General features: G+C 43.4%; 1 protein-coding gene across 1 annotated transcript in view; it reads left to right on the top strand.

The window, feature by feature from the left end:
* SORBS3 (sorbin and SH3 domain containing 3) overlaps positions 1 to 15,787 on the top strand; it is a 33,170-nt gene extending 17,383 nt beyond the window's left edge. Inside the window, exons 11-19 of the mRNA XM_015817970.1 lie at positions 3,331 to 3,455; positions 4,640 to 4,725; positions 6,585 to 6,631; positions 8,076 to 8,190; positions 9,973 to 10,098; positions 11,363 to 11,893; positions 12,694 to 12,788; positions 13,897 to 14,003; positions 15,115 to 15,787. Of these exons, the coding sequence (XP_015673456.1) occupies positions 3,331 to 3,455; positions 4,640 to 4,725; positions 6,585 to 6,631; positions 8,076 to 8,190; positions 9,973 to 10,098; positions 11,363 to 11,893; positions 12,694 to 12,788; positions 13,897 to 14,003; positions 15,115 to 15,176 (1,294 nt within the window). The 3' untranslated portion in view covers positions 15,177 to 15,787. The remainder of the gene's footprint in view (positions 1 to 3,330; positions 3,456 to 4,639; positions 4,726 to 6,584; positions 6,632 to 8,075; positions 8,191 to 9,972; positions 10,099 to 11,362; positions 11,894 to 12,693; positions 12,789 to 13,896; positions 14,004 to 15,114) is intronic.
* The last annotated feature ends 4,502 nt before the right edge of the window (positions 15,788 to 20,289 follow it).

The following is a 20,289-nucleotide window of genomic DNA, read 5'->3' as shown; positions in this document are numbered from 1 at the left end:
GTTAGGGGAACGTGAGTCGATTCTCTAACTTTTGATGCCCATCTTGGATAGCTGGCTGGATCTTGTCTCCTGGAACTGGTTCTGACATGGAAAGAATAGCGGGGAAAGTTCCAGACCAGATCTCGGAGCTCCAAAATTAATTCAGGCATGGCCCGGCCTAAACTATAATGCAGTTGCTTTGGTTTTGGTTTAGCTTCACCGTGGTGAATGGACCCCATCGTTATGGTTTGTAAACCAGGGTCTGTGATTTAGCATGTTCTGTGAAGTAGCTCACTGTGATTTTTTTTTTCAACCAACCAAGATTGAACAAAACATGGGTCAGAATATCATGCAAACCTAGCAGTAAAGGATACTGGAATATCGTTACAGAATACAGAATAACAAGTTAGGAAGGGACCTCGGAGGTCTTCTAATCCAATCTTCTCCTTGAGCAGGAGACCCTATAGCATTCCGGAAAAATGACTGTCCAATCTCTTAATAATAAAGTTGGAAGGGACCTTGGAGGTCATCAAGTCCAACCCCCTGCTCAGGCAGGTAACCCTATACCATTTCAGACAAGTGGCTGTCCGGTTTCTTCTTAAAAACCTCCAGGAATGGAGCATCCACAACTTCTGGAGGCAGGTTGTTCTCACTGATGGTCCTTGACTTACAGCCACTAAGTGACTAAGTGAGAAAGTTATTCAGTAAATTTGGCCCCGTTTTACGACCTTTCTTGCCACAGTTGTTAAGTGAATCACTGCAGTTGTCAAGTTAGTAACCCGGTTGTTAAGTGATTCTGACTTCTCCATTGACTTTGCTCGTCAGAAGGTTGCAAAAGTTGATCACAGGACCCCGGAATACTGTTAACCGTCATAAAATGAGTCCGTTATTAAGCATCTGAATTTTGATCGTGTGACCATGGGGATGCTGCAGTGGTCGTAAGTGTGAAAAACAGTCATGAATCCCCTTTTTCGGTGCTGTTCAATGATTCAGTTCAAACGGTCACTAAACGAGCGGTTGTAACTCAAGGACTACCTGTATAAAATACAGTGAGAACAATTAACCAGGGGAACAACCTGCCTCCAGAAGCGGTGAATGCTCCAACACTGGAAGTTTTTAAGAAGAGACTGGACAGCCATTTGTCCGAAATGGTATAGGGTTTCCTGCCTGAGCAGGGGGTTGGACTAGATGACCTCCAAGGTCCCTTCCAACTTTACTATTATTATTATTATTATTATTATTATTGTTGTTGTTGTTGTTGTTGTTGTTGTTGTTGTTATTATCACTATATCAATTTGTACCATATCCTAAAATTAATATTTTGCTACCGCAACTCCTTCCTCTTGAATATTTCCCAGATTCATTGTTGAGAGAATTGCTAACTCTCATATGACGGCTTTAGGACAGAATACCCAGTTCCCCCTTTTTGGTCTGTCTGATAATCCGGTAAAATAATTCAAGTTGGGAGGCGGTGGCTGTTTACAAAATGCTCTTGAGCCGTGTTTCTCAACCGTGGCTGCTTGAAGATACACGGACGTCAGTTCCCAGAATTCCCTAGCATTTGCTGGCTGGGGAATTCTGGGAGTTGTCCACACTCCTTCAAGTGCCAAGGTTGAGAAATGCTGCTGTAGACCAGGGGTCCCCAAACCCCGGTCCGTGGACCGGTATCAGGCTGCAGCATGCCAGCAACCGGTCCGCACAAATGAGCAGAGCCCCATCCGTGGGATGCAGGCAGCACAGAAAACCACGCACTGTCTGGTCCACGGAAAAACCTTTCTCCACGGATCCGCTCCCGGGTGCTCTAGACTAAAATGTGGTTTGGTAACTATAGCGTGACCCAGTTGGGACAATTATTTGGAGATATTTTTTTTCCCCAAACTTAGGCAACTGGCCTCCTTCACTAAGCCACTTGAGCCGTACAAGATCACTTTAAGTGCTTCATACTTAAGCAGGGATTTGGATTTTAGATTCCGTGCTCCCTTCCCCCACCGGATTCATTCCATGAAAACTCAATAACATCTTACGATTATGAAAGATGAAATACTAATAAGTTCGTTGTCGAAACTGTATCATCTCTGGGTGTGTGTGTCTGTATGTATGTGTGCGTTTAGGCTGGATTACACATTGTTTTAATAATGGCTTGTTGACTAATCTAGTGGCCAGGTTTACATAGCAACACCGAGATGTACACCATAACATGCAACCCACAGTGTGGCATTCATACAACTTTCTGAGCCAAAACTTAACCATCAGACTGTGGTACTTTTTAGACGCATGAAGTGAGTGATTGTTTTATGGTGGTTCAGAAATAAAATTACTGAGCACTGAAGCTCAGCTGCCGCCCTCCTGCCTGGTTGTATTCTTATTCATCTTTTGCGCAAAACAAGCAAGTCAGCCTCCAAAAACTGACAATTTTGGTGCATGCCTCATCGCAGGATATAAACCTCAGTGAAAGTATCTTTCTGTCCAAGTATTCCTTTCTAGACATGATGCCTGTTTTGAAACATATTCAAGGCTCAAATCTTTGAGACATTTACAAAGTGAGCAGTGAGCAGTAATAAGAGATACTGTTTGTATATACAGAACATTTCACGACCTGTTGACGCATTAAAACAGGCTTGTAATTTGGTAATTTAAAGACTTGTGGACTTCAACTCCCAGATTTTCCCAGCCAAGAGTTGAAGTCCACAAGACTGTAAAGTTGCCAAGGTTGGACAACCCTGCATTAAAATATTTGAAAGGGCTGAAGTTGTACATCAGCAAAATAGTTGCTGCTTGCCAGGTTTTCTTGTTGCTTCAACACTTCCTGTTCAGCCTGACCTTGGCTTGCTAAGATAACTCATCCGTCTCCTTATCCCTGGTTCAGAGAGGCCCACTACTTATTTGTGAAAAGGAGGAGAGCTGGAGATGCAACCTGCTCAACCTCTGAGCTTTGGTTCCACAAGGATAGGGGAAGGTGGTTTGGATGGACCGAAGCTAGTCTAGAAACAGAGGAGATTGGAAGCTGAGGAAGGTAGAATCTTTCAGTACGGAAGAGGATCCCCTTGAGCAGCTGCTGCTTCGTGGATCAATTATTGATCGATTGTGTTCCCATCTCCAAGGTGCAAAGATCTCTTTTCTACATGGCATGCTTCTCCTTTTACTGAAGGGGTGTGATAAGATTGTATGGAGCACAAGTGGGGTTGGTCCTAGTCAGATTGTGGTATGGAATGTGCGGAGAGATGATGGTGTCCAAGGTACGGTTTGTAAGTCAAGTGTAAGTCAAGTGTCAGTGAAGCCGGTCTGATTTTTACTGCCTACATTGGCTGGATTGAGCTCGCTTCCACTGTGCTCTCATCTTCTCTTATTCAGCAGCCCATTGCCCGGCTCTGGTGTCCATCCTTTAGCCCAGGGCCCCTCACCGGCCAGTCCAAGAATGGAGAAAGGAAGTCCAGGAGTCACCAGGAGTACTTGGAGCGACTCTCTACCCAGGAACGGTATGGCTTGGGGTTTACATGGACCAATGCGGGCACGTAATTTAATTCAACAGTTGAAGGGGATGAATATATATATTCTCTGGAAAGTGAACTTGCTTTGCTGTCTTCTGTAATCAAATGCAACTCTCAGAGAAAGAGTCCCTAGAAAAGCCTTCAGGTAAAATGGATCTTCTCAGATCTCATATAGGAAGTGTTGTTATTGTCCAGATTGGTGGAATGGTTGATGCTCCACGTTTTCTGGACAGAAAAAAGACTCAGTGACAGTTAGACCCCCATCTATGTATCTTTCTATGAGTTGCAATCTCTTTAGAGATATAGATATGGAAGTGTATTTCTTTAAGTATATGTAAGAATAAGCTCTTTTCTTCCTTTTGGGCTGAAGATTATTCCTTCCTTCCATCACCACCTCCTCCTTACAGTTTGACTCACGTATTAATGCTAATATGATGCAAATTACAGCTAAGTCAGCAAACACACGGGCTGAAACATCCAACTCTGGAGATTTGCCATAATATAGTGGGTGGTCAGCTATTTTTGTTGCTTTGGGGATAATTCTTGCTAAGAAAGATGAAAACAGCGAAGCTTCTTCTAAAATGTTTTCCTGTGCTCCTTAATCAATATAGACTGAGTGTAGTGACACAAAAACATTTTGAGCAAATGGACGATCTTTTTGATGCTGGGGAACCATGTGGGTTTTTGAAGAGCAATCATATGTACTGCCTTTCTGTTGGTTTTTGTTGCTGTTTGGGGAGCTGTAGCCAATCCCAAGTCACTCAAAAAGCATATAGTGAAATTGCTCCCAATTAGTCCTTTTGGCTCCCCCCAACATGCTCTGTTCTGTTTCATTTTACTTCCAGTTTTTTTCCCTTTTCTGGACCAATGGACACCCTTCCAAAGAAAGAAATGAGCCACCCATCAATCTTAATTTTGCTCACTTGGGTGGCTGTGTTGTTTGAGTGCGTCTATGAGTTCAAATTAAAATATGTAAAATAAGAGGAATAATTTGCTCCAAGGGAAGCCTTGTAGATGGTTGGAGATGAATATCTCTACTCGGCATAACGTGGATTTGCTGTTTCTTGCAAAGTCTTTTATTGAAATTTGGTTTATACGATTGGCTCAAAGTTCGCTCTACTTTTTCCTTTCAATTCCAAAGATTCACTCTTTCTCTTGTTTTCTTCATCCAGATCCTCTGAGACTTCCTGGGCAAAGTCCCTTTCTTGATTCTTCAGAAATCGTTCTAGATACTCCTCCCAAGAGAGATGAGAAGAAGGTGAGATGCAATTTCCACCAAAAGGATTTGCTTTGGATTCGATTGTTATGGGCTGTCAAGTCTTTCTCAACGTGGCTTCTTCTAGATCAGGCATCTCCAAACTTGACAACCTTAAGACTTATGGACTTCAACTCCCAGAATTCCCCAGCTGGCATGAAGTTGAGTTGAACTCCACAAGTCTTAAGGTTGCCCAATTTGGAGACCTCTTTTTTTAGATACATTGGGACAACTTCTAAAATCTGAGGTGGAAAACCTTCCAACATCTGAAAGGCCACGGATTTTCCGATCTTGTCTAGAACGTTTTATTATCATGAGCCAAATAATAAATAAGCCCTATTCATGCCTCTAGTTAATCTGCTTTAATTTTTCTGCTCTCACTGAAAAGTAAATTGATGAGAGACTTTGCAGTCCAGGGTTTTTTTCCCTTTCCGTGTGTTGCCAGTTTATCAGAATACAAGTGTTTCTCTCTCTCTCCCTGATTGATAGGATAACTTTATGTCTTGGAGGGGAATTGTAAAACTTTCTGCAGGAATTTGGCAAACACAAAACCTCTCTTGCATCACTGAGTGTTTGTCAGCATATCAAGAATAGGCGAGGTTAGGGCGTGAATTAAACATTAGAAAAGAGCTTAGATTGGATTTTCCATTGCTTAAGGTATCTATTCCACTTCCGGTATTCTAGTATAGGCCATACCAGCATGCTTAGTACAGATAGTCCTTGACATAATAATAATAATAATAATAATAATAATAATAATAATAATAATAATAATAATAATAATAATAATAATAATAATAATAATAATAATAATAATAAAACTGCTTCCATCCTGCGACGATATCTGTAATACCATCAAACATCCACATCTGCCTATCCCAGGTCCTGGGTAAGGACTCGATAGGTAGACAAAATGCCAAATCCAGTCTAAACATCTGGCTGACTATGCGATGATCCATAATAATAAAGTTGGAAGGGACCTTGGAGGTCATCTAGTCCAACCCCCTGCTCAGGCAGGAAACCCTATACCATTTCAGGAAAATGGCTGTCCAGTCTCTTCTTAAAAACTTCCAGTGTTGGAGCATTCACCGCTTCTGGAGGCAGGTTGTTCCACTGGTTAATTGTTTTAACTGTCAGGAAGTTTCTCCTTAGTTCTAGGTTGCTTCTCTCCTTGATTAGTTTCCATCCGTTGCTTCTTGTCCTGCCTTCAGGCTCCTTGGAAAATAGCTTGACTCCTTCTTTTTTGGGGCAGCCCCTGAGATATTGGAACGCTGCTATCATGTCCCCCCTCGTCCTTCTCTTCATTAGACTAGACATACCCAGTTCCAGCAACCGTTCCTCATATGTTTTAGCCTTACAACAGTTCATTTAGTGACTGTTTGAAGTTACAGCACTGAAAAAAAGTAACTTGTGACTGTTGTTCACTCTTATGACCCCAGCAGCATCCCCATAGTCACATGATCAAAATGGGGATGCTTGTCAACTGACTCGTATTGATGACGGTTGCAGTGTCCGGGGATCCCCTTTTGCGACCTCCTTACCAGCAAAGTCATTAAGGAGGCCAGATTCACTTAAGACCTTTGTGTTACTAGCTGAGCAACTGCAGTGATTCCCTTAACAACCGTGGCAAGAAAGGTCGTAAAATGGAGCCAACTCTTTCACTTAGCAACCAAAAAGGTTGGGCTCCGTGGCGGTTATAAGTCAAGGGCTACCTGTAATTGTGTTCTTTGTTTTGTTGCTGTTTTCTTTTTTATGTTTTACTATACCGGTGAAGAGCCCAGTTTCTCTTTAGAACGGAGTGCCCTTTCATTGGGTTTTGGATTCGGGGTCCGCTTTTAACTTATTTTTCTCCCTCCTGCCAGATGAAAGCTGCTCGCCTCAAATTTGATTTCCAAGCGGAATCGCCAAAGTAAGTAGCAATATTTGGCAGCCTTGAGCAGTCATACAATACTTCGGTGTCTTGGCGCTGTTGCCGCCACGCTGGTGAGTTGTGATTGTTGTAGCGCGGAATTGAGGCCCAAGGTTGCATTGAGCTCTTGTAAGCCTATGGCAGGGGTCTTCCAACTTGGCCCTTTTATGACGTGTGGACTTCAACTCCCAGAATTCCTCAGTCGGCCATTTTGATGAAACTGCGGGCTTGGATCCAGACCAGGGATCTTCAAACTTGGCCCTTTTATGACTTGTAGACTTCAACTCCCAGAATTCCTCAGTTGGCCATTTTGATGAAATGGCGGGCTTGGATCCAGACCAGAAGTCTTCAAACCTGGCCCTTTTATGACTTGTGGACTTCAACTCCCAGAATTCCTCAGTTGGCCATTTTGATGAAACTGCGGGCTTGGATCCAGACCAGGGGTCTTCAAACTTGGCCCTTTTATGACTTGTGGACTTCAATTCCCAGAATTCCTCAGCCAGGCACGCGTGGGATCAACATTGGGGTTACCCCCCAATAACATTTTCAAGCTTTAGCAAACAGACTATTGTCTGGGTACATATGTTCAGTTAACAATAATTAATATAATGGTAAATAGCTGTAGTAAATATGGTAAACGATAATCATAAACAGTATAGTTGGTCAATGCATATCATCCTTCTTACTAATATATATTCAAAATAACATATCACATTCATTTCTCACTAGTCTGTTTTCCTAACCATTGATAAAAATTATCCCATGTTCTAAAGTAAACTGAATCTTCTTTCTCTTTAATCTCTAAAGTCAATCTATCCATTTCTGCACATTCTAAGATTTTCTTAATTAAAACCAGTTGGTACGTTTTCATTTTTCCAGTATTTTGTACTGGAATCTCTTAACTGTGAAAAGAATTTAGTCCAACTTAAATGTGAATCTTGCCTTTCTACGAGTACTGAAAGCAGATAACACGATTTGAAAAACAAAAGCAATATTTAAAAGTTTAGTTTTTTTTTAAAAATGGCATTGGCTACTCAGAATAGAGAGGCAGGATGGAAACCGAGTAAACCAAACGGAAAAAGCCAATCTGCTTTCCAAATGCAACAAGATGCCTCACCCCATTCTAGGCCACGTGATCTGCTTGTGTGAAGCTTTGCCCAGGTCCTCCACGTCTCACAGTTTTGCTGCTTGAGTGGAGAATGTATCCTAGGACACACCCGCTCTCCCCCGCAGGATATTTCCTGCAGCAACATAGCTTGAAAACCACAACGACATTCTTTGGACCCAACGAAAGTATAATGCAAAAGGCTCCATTGGCCTCCATCGTGGCATTAAGCCATTAACCTGAACAGGCGGTAGCTTGTACAAACCCAGTGAGTGACTTGAAGAGACCCTTGAAAGAATATTTTAACAATGGTCCTTATGTTACCTATTTCTCTTTCAGAGAACTGACTTTGCAGAAAGGTGATATTGTTTACATCCACAAAGAAGTAGACAAAAACTGGCTTGAAGGAGAACACCACGGCAGGGTGGGCATTTTCCCTGCTAATTACGTGGAGGTAAGCTTCTGGTGCCATTGGGACTTTTTTTTTTGCTGCCCAAGAAAAATTGAACAGATTTTGTATACCTATATCGAAGAGAGAGGAGGTAGCAGAAATTGAGGCAGGGGGGAACTTTTAAGAGTTCAGGATCCCCGCTTGCTAAAGGGCAAAATTAGTAGTAAATTTGTTTCATTGTGCCATGCTGGATGTTGACAAACATACTTGGATGCTTCAGTATTATTGTTTTTCTAGATCTTTTAAGGCGTTGTGAATATTGCAATTATTTTGGAGTTGAAGGGTTGTCATCAACTCTGGAGCTGTTCATTTGCCTTGTTGTGGTCTCATAATGAGTTGCAGTGTTGTGTCATGGATTCTAGAGCCAAGGGCCACCGTTAGTCTCTGAATCAGCTGGGCCAGGACAAATGATAAGTGTGATTTAATTTAGACATGATAAAATTAGTTAATGGCATGAAATAATTGTTTGGATTAGCCCATGTTTTGAAAATCATTTTCTCACTTAGTGACCGTTTGAAGTTACAATGGAGCTTCACAAGGCTACTTACAACCTCGATTCGAAGTTCTAATGGGTGCCCCCATCCTCTGATGACATGGGTCCTTAACATTTATGCTGTTTGTAGCATCTTGGGGTTATGTGACTGCAATTTACAATGCTTTTTGCAGGAAAGAGACATTTACTTCTGATTTCTGGCAAAAAAAACAACAACCCATCCATTGCAGAAAATGGATTGTAGCATTTGCTTAACAATCCACAGCATTCACTTTTCAGCCACCGTGTTTGTTTCGTGACTGCCACAAAATGGTTATAAAAAGGGACGTGATCACGTAATTCCGGGCTCCATTGCAGTCATAAGTCAAGGACTACTTGTAGGGCCCAGATAATGTGTGACATCTAGTGTTCTAGCATCTTTAAAGGCCATGGTTAGTATTGGCTAACAAAGAAAAGGGGCATTGTTCCGACATTCAGGGAGAGAATTGGAGCAGAGGACAAGAGTGTGGCATTCCCAAGCATTTCTTTCCTTCATGCCCTCACTGCCAAGGATGTGTTCCAGTAATAATAATAATAATAATAATAATAATAATAATAATAATAATAATAATAATAATAATAATAATAATAATAATAATAATAATAATAATAATAATAATAATAATAAAGTTGGAAGGGACCTTGGAGGCCATCAAGTCCAACCCCCTGCTCAGGCAAGAAACCCTATACCATTTCAGACAAAGGGCTGTCCAATCTCTTCTTAAAAACTTCCAGTGTTGGAACATTCACCGCTTCTGGAGGCAGGTTGTTCCACTGGTTAATTGTTCTCACTGTCAGGAACTTTCTCCTTAGTTCTAGGTTGCTTCTCTCCTTGATTAGTTTCCATCTGTTGCTTCTTGTCCTGCCTTCAGGCGCTTTGGAGAATAGCTTGACTCCCTCTTCTTTGGGGCAGCCCCTGAGAGATTGGAAGGCTGCTATCATGTCCCCCCTCATCCTTCTCTTCGTTAAACTAGACAGACCCAACTCCAGCGACCGTTCCTCATATGTTTTAGCCTCCAGTCCCCTGATCATCTTTGTTGCTCTTCTCTGCACTCTTTCTAGAGTCTCAGCATCTTTTTTACATCGTGGTGACCAAAACTGGATGCAGGATTCCAAGTGTGGCCTTACCAAGGCATTGTAAAGTGGTATTAATACTTCACGTGAAGATGCTCGGTGTTCAGGTGAACTCTAGGAATCCGTATCCCAGGTTAAAGCCATAACCCTGTTATCCTGCTGCTTCTTTTCCAACACAGGTCCTGTCTCCCACCGAAGTTCCCAAGCCCATCAAAATACCCTCCATCCAGGTCTTGGAGTATGGGGAAGCGGTGGCCCAGTACAACTTCAAGGGAGACCTGGCGGTGGAGCTGTCTTTTCGAAAGGTATCAAAGTCCACTTATTAGCAGAAACATACATTCTAGCGCAGAGTGGAACCAGCAACACAAAAGCTTCAGAGCCTCCTTCCATAGCCTGTCTGGGCTCCAGGCCAAGTTCATTCCTCTCCAACAGATGTTGGCTTGGTTGGCACTCTGCTTCTCATAAATGAAGCTCTGAGGCAGCCAATAATATTTTAGTCCCTCTAGGAAAAATGCAAAGGGCACCTCCTGTGGCGATGAGAATAATGTGCTTCCACTTTTGAACAGCAGTGTTGAACACTGCCACCCGAAAGAGGAGGGGTTGTTGCTGGGCCAATAGCAGAACCAGCTTTGCTGAGTTGATCGTCCTGTACCATCTCATCGCTCTTGGAAAACTCTGCACCAGAAATATTTCTTTTGCCAAAGAGAGAAAGATGGGCCTTGCAGATGTTTTGGATTACTGTTCAGCTCTCCTATGCATTAATCCATCTGTTTGGTGGACAGGGATAATAGACAAGGCAGCTCCACTCCTCTGGAGACTACAGTTTCATTTCTGTTGCTTTGTTTGAGCTCAATTGGGCATTGCACTTGCTCAATTTAAACGCTTTGTTCTGAATTCATCTTTCATTTATAAAGAGAGAGACACATAGCAAATAGTAGCTTCTGGAGAAAGACAAGAAGAGGACATGTATTTGTAAAGTCAAGTTGGTGGTTTGGTTGTTGAACCAATATTCCGCTCCACAAAACTTAATAATTTTATAAACCTGAAGGACATTATAGCAGTAATATTTCAGAGGGGCATTCTCTTCCCCTGGGGATCTGGGCAATTGTTGAAAAGAAAATGCAAAAAAGTAAACAAATAAACTGGCTGCTGTTGCTCAACCAGGCAAGGGGCCACAAGGACAGGTAAGCTAGGATAACAGGTGGCCAAAGATCTTTCAGAGAGAGTCGGGATGTTGTGGTTTGAATTATGGAGTTGTTGTTGCTTTAATGTTGTACACCACCCAGAGTTACTGCTGTAAGATGCTGTTCCCATCTTACACATCCTATATCCCATTGCTGATATGGGAGGCCCTGTAAATACACACACAGAGAGAGACATACTCACTCACACACACACATAAGTAAATATCAATATGGACCTATTGTGCCTGGAACAAGCTGGGTGGCCTTTAGCTTCAAAGCGGTTGCTGAGAAGGACAGACAATTCCTTTTTGGGTGTGCACTTCAGCCCCGGGGCTTCTCTTACATGCTCCCACGGCACGCTAATTTTTCTTCCCTCTGTTGCCAGGGTGAACGTATCTGCCTTGTCCGCAGAGTAGACGAGAACTGGTATGAAGGTCGCGTCCCTGGCACAAGCCGCCAGGGTATTTTCCCAGCCAACTACGTCCAGGTGGTGAAAGAGCCAAGGGTGAAGAATTCGGAGGACTATCCTTCCTCCCCGGGCCTCCCAGCCCTTACCAGCTCGTCCCCCCAGGCACATGCACCCAGCCTGGGCAGTAGGGGGCAGTCTGAGGCTTCCCCTTCAAGCCTGCCAAACGCTCTGGCTCCAGACCTGCTGTCCTCCTCCTCCTCCTCCTCCTTCTCCTCCGCCCTCTCTGGATGTACATTTCCCGTGTCTCCAAAATTTGAAAACCCCGAGACCACAACTCACAGAATCCGGGATGCACCCAAAGATGGCTCTTTCAGTCCCCAGAGTCAAAGCCCGGGGAGAATGTCCAGTGGCAGCCCCCGGCCTCTCAGATCTTTCCAGATGAAGGAGCCACCACGACCTGTTCCACCTGTATTGACTTCCCAAGCACAGACTTCCATCCCGCCGCAGGTGAGATGCCCGTTTCCCCCCCCCCAATTTCTCCTGTACGGTGTAAGTAGAGACCAAGCATAATTTGTTACCCCAAGGCTTCACGATAATAAGGGGCTACTTGCTGGCATGGTTCCCTCCTTTCATTTGGCATTCTCCTCTGGAATTACAAAAGCAGAGTTGCCGCTTTCGTAATGTGGGGCGTGCATGCAAAACAACAACGCACGTAGAAAGAGAGGGGGCTGGCACGGTGCCACCGTGCCACTGCTGGCATCCCTCTGCTTCTCTTTTCTCCCTACTCGGTGGATCCCACTGCCACAGGCTTAATTCATTACAAGGGTAGAAATATCCTTGGTACAGCATCACTTTAGACCACGTAGGAAATTCAAACGATATCCTGTTGGCAGCAGCCCCAAAGCAATGAGGAGAGTGGACAAAACAAATAAAAAACCAGCAACAACAACCCTTAGCAGGGGATAAAGTTTGCATTCCTTTCGGCGGACGTGGGTGTGAGCCTCTGCCCTAGGAGAGCCTAGCTGATCCGAAAAAGATTCCGGCTCTGTCTTGAAATGACTAATGGAGACTAGAAGGATAATCACGCTTAGTATCCCTACAGGTAATCCTGAACCTGTGACCAAAACTGAGCGCAAAATTTAAGTTGCCAAGTGAGACAATGGTTAAGTAAGTTTTGCCTCATTTTGCAACTTTTCTTGCCACCATTGTTAAGGTTTAGGTCCATCTTCCTTTCCTCCCACCTCTGGTTATTTCTTTCTGGTGTGCCACGTTTCTCATTCCTTTTTCTTGCTTCCCTGTGACTGCAGAATTCAGCCCTCGAGACAGTGTTTTCCCCAACTTCAAAGCCACAGAGCCCCCGACACGCCGCCAGAGACTCCCCCTCCAGCATCCAGTGGACTCCGTAAGTCGAGTAGATTCGCAGGGGTGGGAAGGGAAAGCCGGGCTCCTGCTGGCAGCTGGCCAGCCCCACCGTCCCTGTGAAGTGACCCATAGGGAGGGGAGGAAGGAGGGGGGGCTGGCTGTAGACAACCCCCTGGAGTGCCAGGCTTGGACAGTGTCTGGATTGTTCAAAACAAGGGCCCTTTTTCAGAGGGGCTTGCTCAACGCCTAGGGGAACAGAAGCTGCGGGCTGCTTTACCGGTGCCAAGTATTGCAAATGCCTGCTCGAAAGGCTGAGAGAAGATCAAGGTTTCCAAGCTGCAGGGTGTATGTGTGTGTGTGTGTGTGTCCACCTCTTTCCCCCACCCTGAATATTTGGGGAGGGGGGCAGGCAGGTTGCTCACCTCTGCACATTTCTTTTCCATGCACGAAACACAGTGCAGCGCCTCTCATCTGTCTTGCCTGCAGAAGGGATTTCAAGTTTATTTCCCTTAAGAAAAAAAAATCTGTTTTAATTCAGGTATAGGGAAAAACTAGTATGTGTGTACAGGGAGTCCTCGATTTCTGACCATAATAGCGTAAGTCGTGATGGTTGTAAAGCGGGTCATCACCCGACTGACCCTATTTTATGATCTTTTTGTGTGTGTGTGTGGTGACTGTTAAGTGAACACTGCAGTTGTTAATCACCAAAATGCAGTCACGTGACCGTAGGGGTGGGGGGATGATGGCCATCAGAACTTCGGAACTGAGTTGTAAATATGGTGGTACCTTGGTACTCATCGTTAATTGGTTCCGGGAAGCACGATGAGCACCAAAACTGAAGAGCACTAAACAATTTTTTACCATAAAGAATAATGTAGTGAGTCACAAGGTAGCCAACACCGACAGGTGCTAGTTGTGCGTTGGGTACCAAACTAGTTGTGTGTTGAGTACCGGGGACAAAATCTTTGCATCAAAATGCATTGAGTACCAAATTGGATGAGTTTCGAAGCACCTGAGTACCAAGGTACTGCTGTACTTTTTGGGAGGTTCTAATGGTCCCTAAGCAACCCGTAGTAAGTTAAGGACTACTTGTAGGTTGTTAAATAAATGAGAAGAAGACGTCCTCATCCATAGTTTGCGTGTTCCAGGTTCCAGGCTCTCTACCATTACAGACCTCAGAATGAAGACGAATTGGAACTTCAGGAAGGTGACCGGGTGGATGTGATGCAACAGTGTGATGATGGCTGGTTTGTGGGTATGTCTAGATTTGTGGTGACGGACACTTCAAAGCAGGGCGGTGGCAGATTTTAGTAGCCTGCAATTTTTTTCCCCACACCTTGAGTTGCCTTTGGAGACAGAAGCTGCACTCTCAAAAGCAGTGGGCAGGACTGGCATAAAATCTACATTTGATTTTCATTCCAGTTTGACTAAAATTAGACATAATGCATATGGTTATCCCCCAGTGGTGCGTTTTCTTTACAGTAAGGCTTTAGTAACATCTGAAGGTTTCTAGGGCTGTATCCAAGGCTTTTGAGGTCTACAAGTATCCTGTAGCTTCAAGTGAGGCACCTCCGCCTTATTTAACAGAATAACAAAGCTGGAAGGGACCTTGGAGGTCATCTAGTCCAACCCTCCTGCTCAAGCAGGAGACCCTATACCATTTCAGGCAAGTGGTTGTCCAATCTCTTCTTAAAAACCTCCAGTGTTGGTGGAGAAGATCTAGGGTAGACTTTGGAAGGCTGGCCACTGCCCAACTTTGCACTTAGTTTTAATTGAAGGCATCTTAAGAATAGTATTAAAAGGTAGGTGTGGTCAGTAATAGTATGTGGCAGTCTCCAAAAGGGATAGTTGTGAACTAATTGGTGCCCCTCGTTACTAGGCTGCCTATCCCGATCCAGGATCTGAATGAATGGAGAAGATCTCCCGTCATCTGGATCATGCCCTGAGTAGCAATTTTACCACACGAAAAACCACTCAGACAGATTTTATTATTTATTTAGCATATGTCATCTACAGAGGTTGTGCAATCACTGATATACAACCCTAATAAAACTCATACATAAAACAAAACCCCCCAAATATAAATTTAAACAAAACATCAGCAAATCAATCAATCTTTATTACGGTCACAGACCAGCAAAGCAAATGTACATATCAAGAACGTGGGCAATACAGATGAGAGAGGAATATTGTCCAAAACTTTGAAGCCGGGGCATAAGAAGTAGCAGATGTTGTGTTTTTTACAGATCCATTATTTATTTCGAGAGGCTTGTCCAGAATCTTCCAGGGGAAAAAAAAAAAATCTTGGAGCCTCAAACCTCTTGCTTCTTCATGGGTCTCTCCTGTGTTTTTTATTTCTGCACTAGGGGTCTCTAGAAGGACGCAGAAATTTGGCACTTTCCCTGGGAATTACGTTACCCCTGTGTGACCAGCCATCTCTTGAATCAGCATAATCTGCTCTAGGATCTTGCCTCCTTGGAGGAGTGCCCACAATCCATGGACACAAAGTAAAAAAGAGTAAAAGACACGATGTGAAAACTAATATTGGCCCCCAATATTGCCAGCTGGAGTCTGTATTCCTTGACTGTTATCTTTTACTTCTGCACCTTGGCTTCCTTGGAGAGGATGACTACAGCCTAGCTTCTTTTTCCAGTATTTAAGGAAGCATCACTAATTCCAGCATTCCTATGACAGATTTGGGTTTGGTTGAACAGAGCGTGCTGGCCTCTTGGCCGTAAATTTTCTCTTAATCCGGGATTCCTTATTTTTGCCAGTTCTTATAAGAGCAATTTGAAGGTAGAGGCGACCAGTCTCTACAGCTGAGCCTGTCCTAATTCTTCCCTCCAGAAAAATCCATTTTTTTTTTCTTGAAAGGACCATTGTTTGAAGACTTGGCCTATCAACCCAAAATCCCACACAACAGACGAGCTGACTGAGTTACCCAAGTACACAACCTCGGTGTGTGCCCCAGAGGAATCTGGGCCTTTCCACCAGGAGATTGTGCCCTTCACTTAACGTCGCGGTCATCCAGGAGGTGCTTTTTCAAATGGCAACTGGACTTTCTTTTTTTCCCCTTTTTTTTTTTTTTGCCTTGAAGACATTTCACTTCTCATCCAAGAAGCTTCTTCGGTTCTGACTGAATTTACTTAATTCAGGCAGATAAGCCGGAGGGTTACCAGAATTAACATTTTTGTGTCTTGCATAACCTCTCTCAAAAGCTTTGTTGCTGAACTTTGATCTAAACAACTCTTCCACCCAAAGACTCATGTAGAACTTTGATCTAAGTGACTTAACCACCGTCCTCTTTCATGCTCAGCCCTGCAGGCAGATGCACTTTCTGTGGGTTTTGGGTGACGCAAGCTAAGGGCAATCGGTTGAAGAGTGAAGAGAGTGGCTAGGGCTCTTCCTGCATGAAAGGTTCAGTCAAAATTCGAGTAAAGGGAGTCCTTGATTTATGACCGCAACATTACGAGCCCAAAATTTCTCTTTTGCTGAGAGAAAAAGCTGTTAAGTGAGTTTTGCCCCATTTTATGACCTTTCCTGCCAACGTTGTAAAGTGAATACACTGCAGTTAGTGACACGGTTGTTAAGTGAATCTGGCTTTCCCGTTGACTTTGCTTGTCAGTAGGTCACAAAAAGGGATCACATGACGTCAGCACACCGCAACGGTCATATATAGGAATCAGTTACAAAGTAGCTGAATTTTGATCATGGGGTCATGAGGATGTTGCAATGGTCGTAACTGTAAAAACAGCCATAGGTCACTTTTTTCAGTGCCATTGTAGCTTCACACAGTCACTAAACGAACTGTTGTAAGTCGAGGACTACCTGTACTCGCTATATGGGTTTAAAATATTGTTCCTGGTCATACTTCGTATCAAAAAGGGTACCGGCAATTCCTTGTTCTCCTTTTGCATTAAGGTCCATGTTGTCCAGAAAAGTCTTCTCCAAAATCTTGTTCCTATCTCCAGAACCAGAAATAAGGGATGCCAAAACAGTGTTGGCGGCATCTCCCGTCATAGATAATTGTGGTCTCCCTAAAGATATTTCTCATTTTCAGTCTTCAACTCCCAACTCTTCCAAATCCAGCATTATCTTTCACCTCCTGAGACAGCAGCCAAGATCCAAGAAACATCTAGAGATGATATTTCTCCAAGCCCCTCTGCTCCAATTACTGATGACATCCATTACAGATGGATGCAAAGTTGTGGTAAAAAGGAAGAGATGGAGGATTGTGTCAGGACACTGAGACATTTATGCCTCCTCCAACCTCAGTGCCCTATAGCAGTGCTGTTGTGTGGATAGACCCAATCTCATGTCCTGGAGTCAAACCGTGAACATTGGAACCAGTCCAATATAAGCCAGTTTCTCTTCCTAATGTAAACAGTTGAAATTGTCCTTTGTTGGTAACAGTCTAGGAGTATCTTGCCATTTCAGGCTCAGCATCCTACCTCAATAGACCTCTTTCCTTTGAGGTTCTGTTGCTTTTCACCACAATTTTATGCTCGGCAATACTCCGCTTACACAGAGTAATAAAAAGGTAAGGTAAGTTTGCTTTGGACTCTGTGTGAATGGTGCTATGCGTGTTTTCTCAGCTGCATCAGTCACCCAGAGTCCATCTCAGCTTGCTGAGATTGAGTGGAGGAAAACCTGAGTGGGTCTGTCATTCCTATGAGGACTGCTCATTGGTGATGGAGAGATTAAAGTGGCAAGCAAGCTTTGTTATGGGAAGATTTATCTTGCCCGCATTCACTAACCTATTTGTAAGTAGCCATTGGTTTTTCCTGGTTCGAAAGCTACTGATTAAGCCTATTCCATAAAAACTGGGAGTCCCTAGCTTGACATATTTTGCAGGATGTGTTATTCTGAAACTGCCTAGCTTCACCAGAGTCCTTCAAAAGGGTGTTTAGTTATTAACTCTGGAAAAAGAGGTCCATATCTACAATTGTCCGTATGATTCGTCCTGCCAATAAAATTCTCACGAGCTAAAGCTGCCATCCGGTGTGGCATTTACTTTTCTTGCCCTTGAACACGCACAGTTTCAAGAGCGCACATGAGTGATTGTGCCACAAATCCTGAAGAAATGGTTGCCTATTGTGGCTGTGCTGGGGTGGGAGGTAGGCAGACCTCTGATGTACAAAGCCACAGGGAATTCTCTTACACCACAACGCCGCTCCTGTTTATTGCAGTGGCACACCAGAAATCTTCTGCGGAATTGGGTGTGCATGTGCTAATTTTTGGCGCACCGTACAGGCAGTGCTCAGCTTATACAATTATAACTCGGACCAGAATTTCCATTGGTAAGCAAGATCGTTGTAAATTGAGTCACGCCAGATTTTATGACTATTTTTGGCTGCAGTTGTTAAGCAAATCATGCAGTCATTAGGCAAATCCGGCTTCCCCCATTGACTTTGCTTGTTGGAAGCCATCTGAGAAAGTTGCCAGTGGTGATCACATAACCCCAGAACATTGCAACCATACTTGTTAAATACTTGCCAGTTGCCAAGAGCCCAAATTTTGACCATGTGGCTCTAGGGATGCCATGACAGTCCTTAAATGCAAGGACCGGCCATTTTTTTCTGTGCTGTTGTAACGTCAAACGGTTGCTAAATGACTGGTTGTAAGTTGCAAACCTACCTATAAGCTGGATTCCCTATGTCAGGTGCCAGCGTGAAATCTCTCTTCACCTCTCACTAGGGTTTGAAACAGGACAGGAGAGCTGAAATATCCTTATCAACAGGGACAAGACCAAATCTCTGCCCTTGGATCTTTGGAAGTCATTCAACGGAGGCTCTATCAAGCCTTGAACATTGTCTGCAGCTTTAAGATCAAACTGCCACATTATCTCTCAAGGATGACCAAACATCTCTTTTGCACAATCTACCAGGGAAGCAGAAATTCTGCCACAAGGTACAAGAATATGGCAGTTAAAAATGGGAGCCTATAAAGATCGCTGTAATTTATTTGGACTTTTCACCATTTGTCTCCTGTTTCAAGTGTACAGTACCGCAGAGGGAAAAAAATGGGAAAAACAAATTGTGCTGTGAAAGAAATTAAATAGGGAAGGGTAAACATGGTGAAAAGAGCAAAGTCTGATCAGGAAAGGGGGAAAAAAATCAGTATTTATATTGATGTTATGGCATAATTGACCTCTGATTCTTTTCCTGGAAAAAGCTCCCCAGTTTCTTATTAAATTGCAATTAGGACTGCAAATACGCTGCAAAACTGAGTTGACTTTCTCAAATGCTGCCTTCCTTTTTCAGTTTTGTGTGTTTTCTTTTTCCTCCGGCGGTTTTCCAGAATCAAAGCAAAAGAATCCTCTGCAGGTTTCATCAGTCTGATGTCCTCCCTGATCCCAAACAAAACCAGAGGCTTGTTTTTCAGCTGCAGAATGTACACAGAGCTTAGCACACAAAGAGCCAGAACGACACACCTGGGCTTGGCTGCCTTTCTTTCAGCTGATGTGACCGAGCTCTTGTCACTGCAGAGTTCTACAGACCATTATTGGCCAACTCTAAGACCCAGATGGAGTTTGACTTTAGCCCTGCACAAACAATTTGCCTTCAGCTGTATACATGTCCTTCCCCCCCACCCAATCACTCAAATTCTTATTCAGAGAGGTGGTCTGCTCTATTTCTGAGAGTACTGCCCCACATAAAAAAAAGGGGGCCATTTCTTTATTTCTCAGAAATGTCCTTACGGTTGGCCTTGCTCGTGGATTTTGCACCCAAGATATGCTGCTAAGCTATAAAGTTCAATTAACCGCTACACCTTTCCAAACTGACTTTTGCCACTTATGCCCTTGTATGTTCATTTTGCAAAGGATAAGGCAAGTGGTTTTTTTTAAAAATTGGAAAGAAGATCCCTAAGGGGAGGAGGGGGAAGAGAAAGGTCCTTTGGTTTGAGTGGGACAAGTTACAAATTTGTCAGCTAATCCCATGGCACTCATCCTGGCTTTATTTGGCTTTCAAGCTTTCCGCAGTCAACATCATCTCCGTGCGTTTCTTACAAATGCAGCTTAGAGCCTCATTTTGGAAATTTTTCAAGAAAACACTATGACAGCAGAAAGGCCTTGCTAGCCAAAATGGCTAATGGAAAAAAAAAGACAAGGCAAATCATTTTGAACCTATCACCTTCACTGTTGACCAGTAAAAAACCAGGAAGAGGTCCCTCCATCACTGTCTTACTGCCCAAGGAAGGAAAAACTATGTGATTGACAGCAGGGTATCTCAATGGGAAATTCTGCCCAGAGTTGCTTTGGATAATGAGATGCTGGCAATTTAATAAATAAACAATTTGCCTCTTGTACATGATGTTATTTTGGCATCTTATTGACAGTTGCTTCTCCCCACCTGAGTTATATTAGATTTATTTTTTTTTGCATCTAATATTTAAGAGTTGGGCTTTTTTTTGTTACTGTGTAGATATGGGTTTTTCCCCCTTTGTTGTTGACAGCTTATTCTCCAACCTGGGACAGTCTTACTAGAATTTTTCTTGCATTGGGATCTGATGTTTTAAAATTGGGCTTTTTTTTGTTATTG

The sequence above is a fragment of the Protobothrops mucrosquamatus genome, unplaced genomic scaffold (genome assembly GCF_001527695.2).
Source record: "Protobothrops mucrosquamatus isolate PMUCROS unplaced genomic scaffold, P.Mucros_1.0 scaffold659, whole genome shotgun sequence".
NCBI classification, from domain to species: Eukaryota; Metazoa; Chordata; class Lepidosauria; order Squamata; family Viperidae; genus Protobothrops; species Protobothrops mucrosquamatus.
The sequence above is the reverse complement of the archived record's forward strand: the minus strand, read 5'-3'. Positions and strand labels throughout refer to the sequence as shown.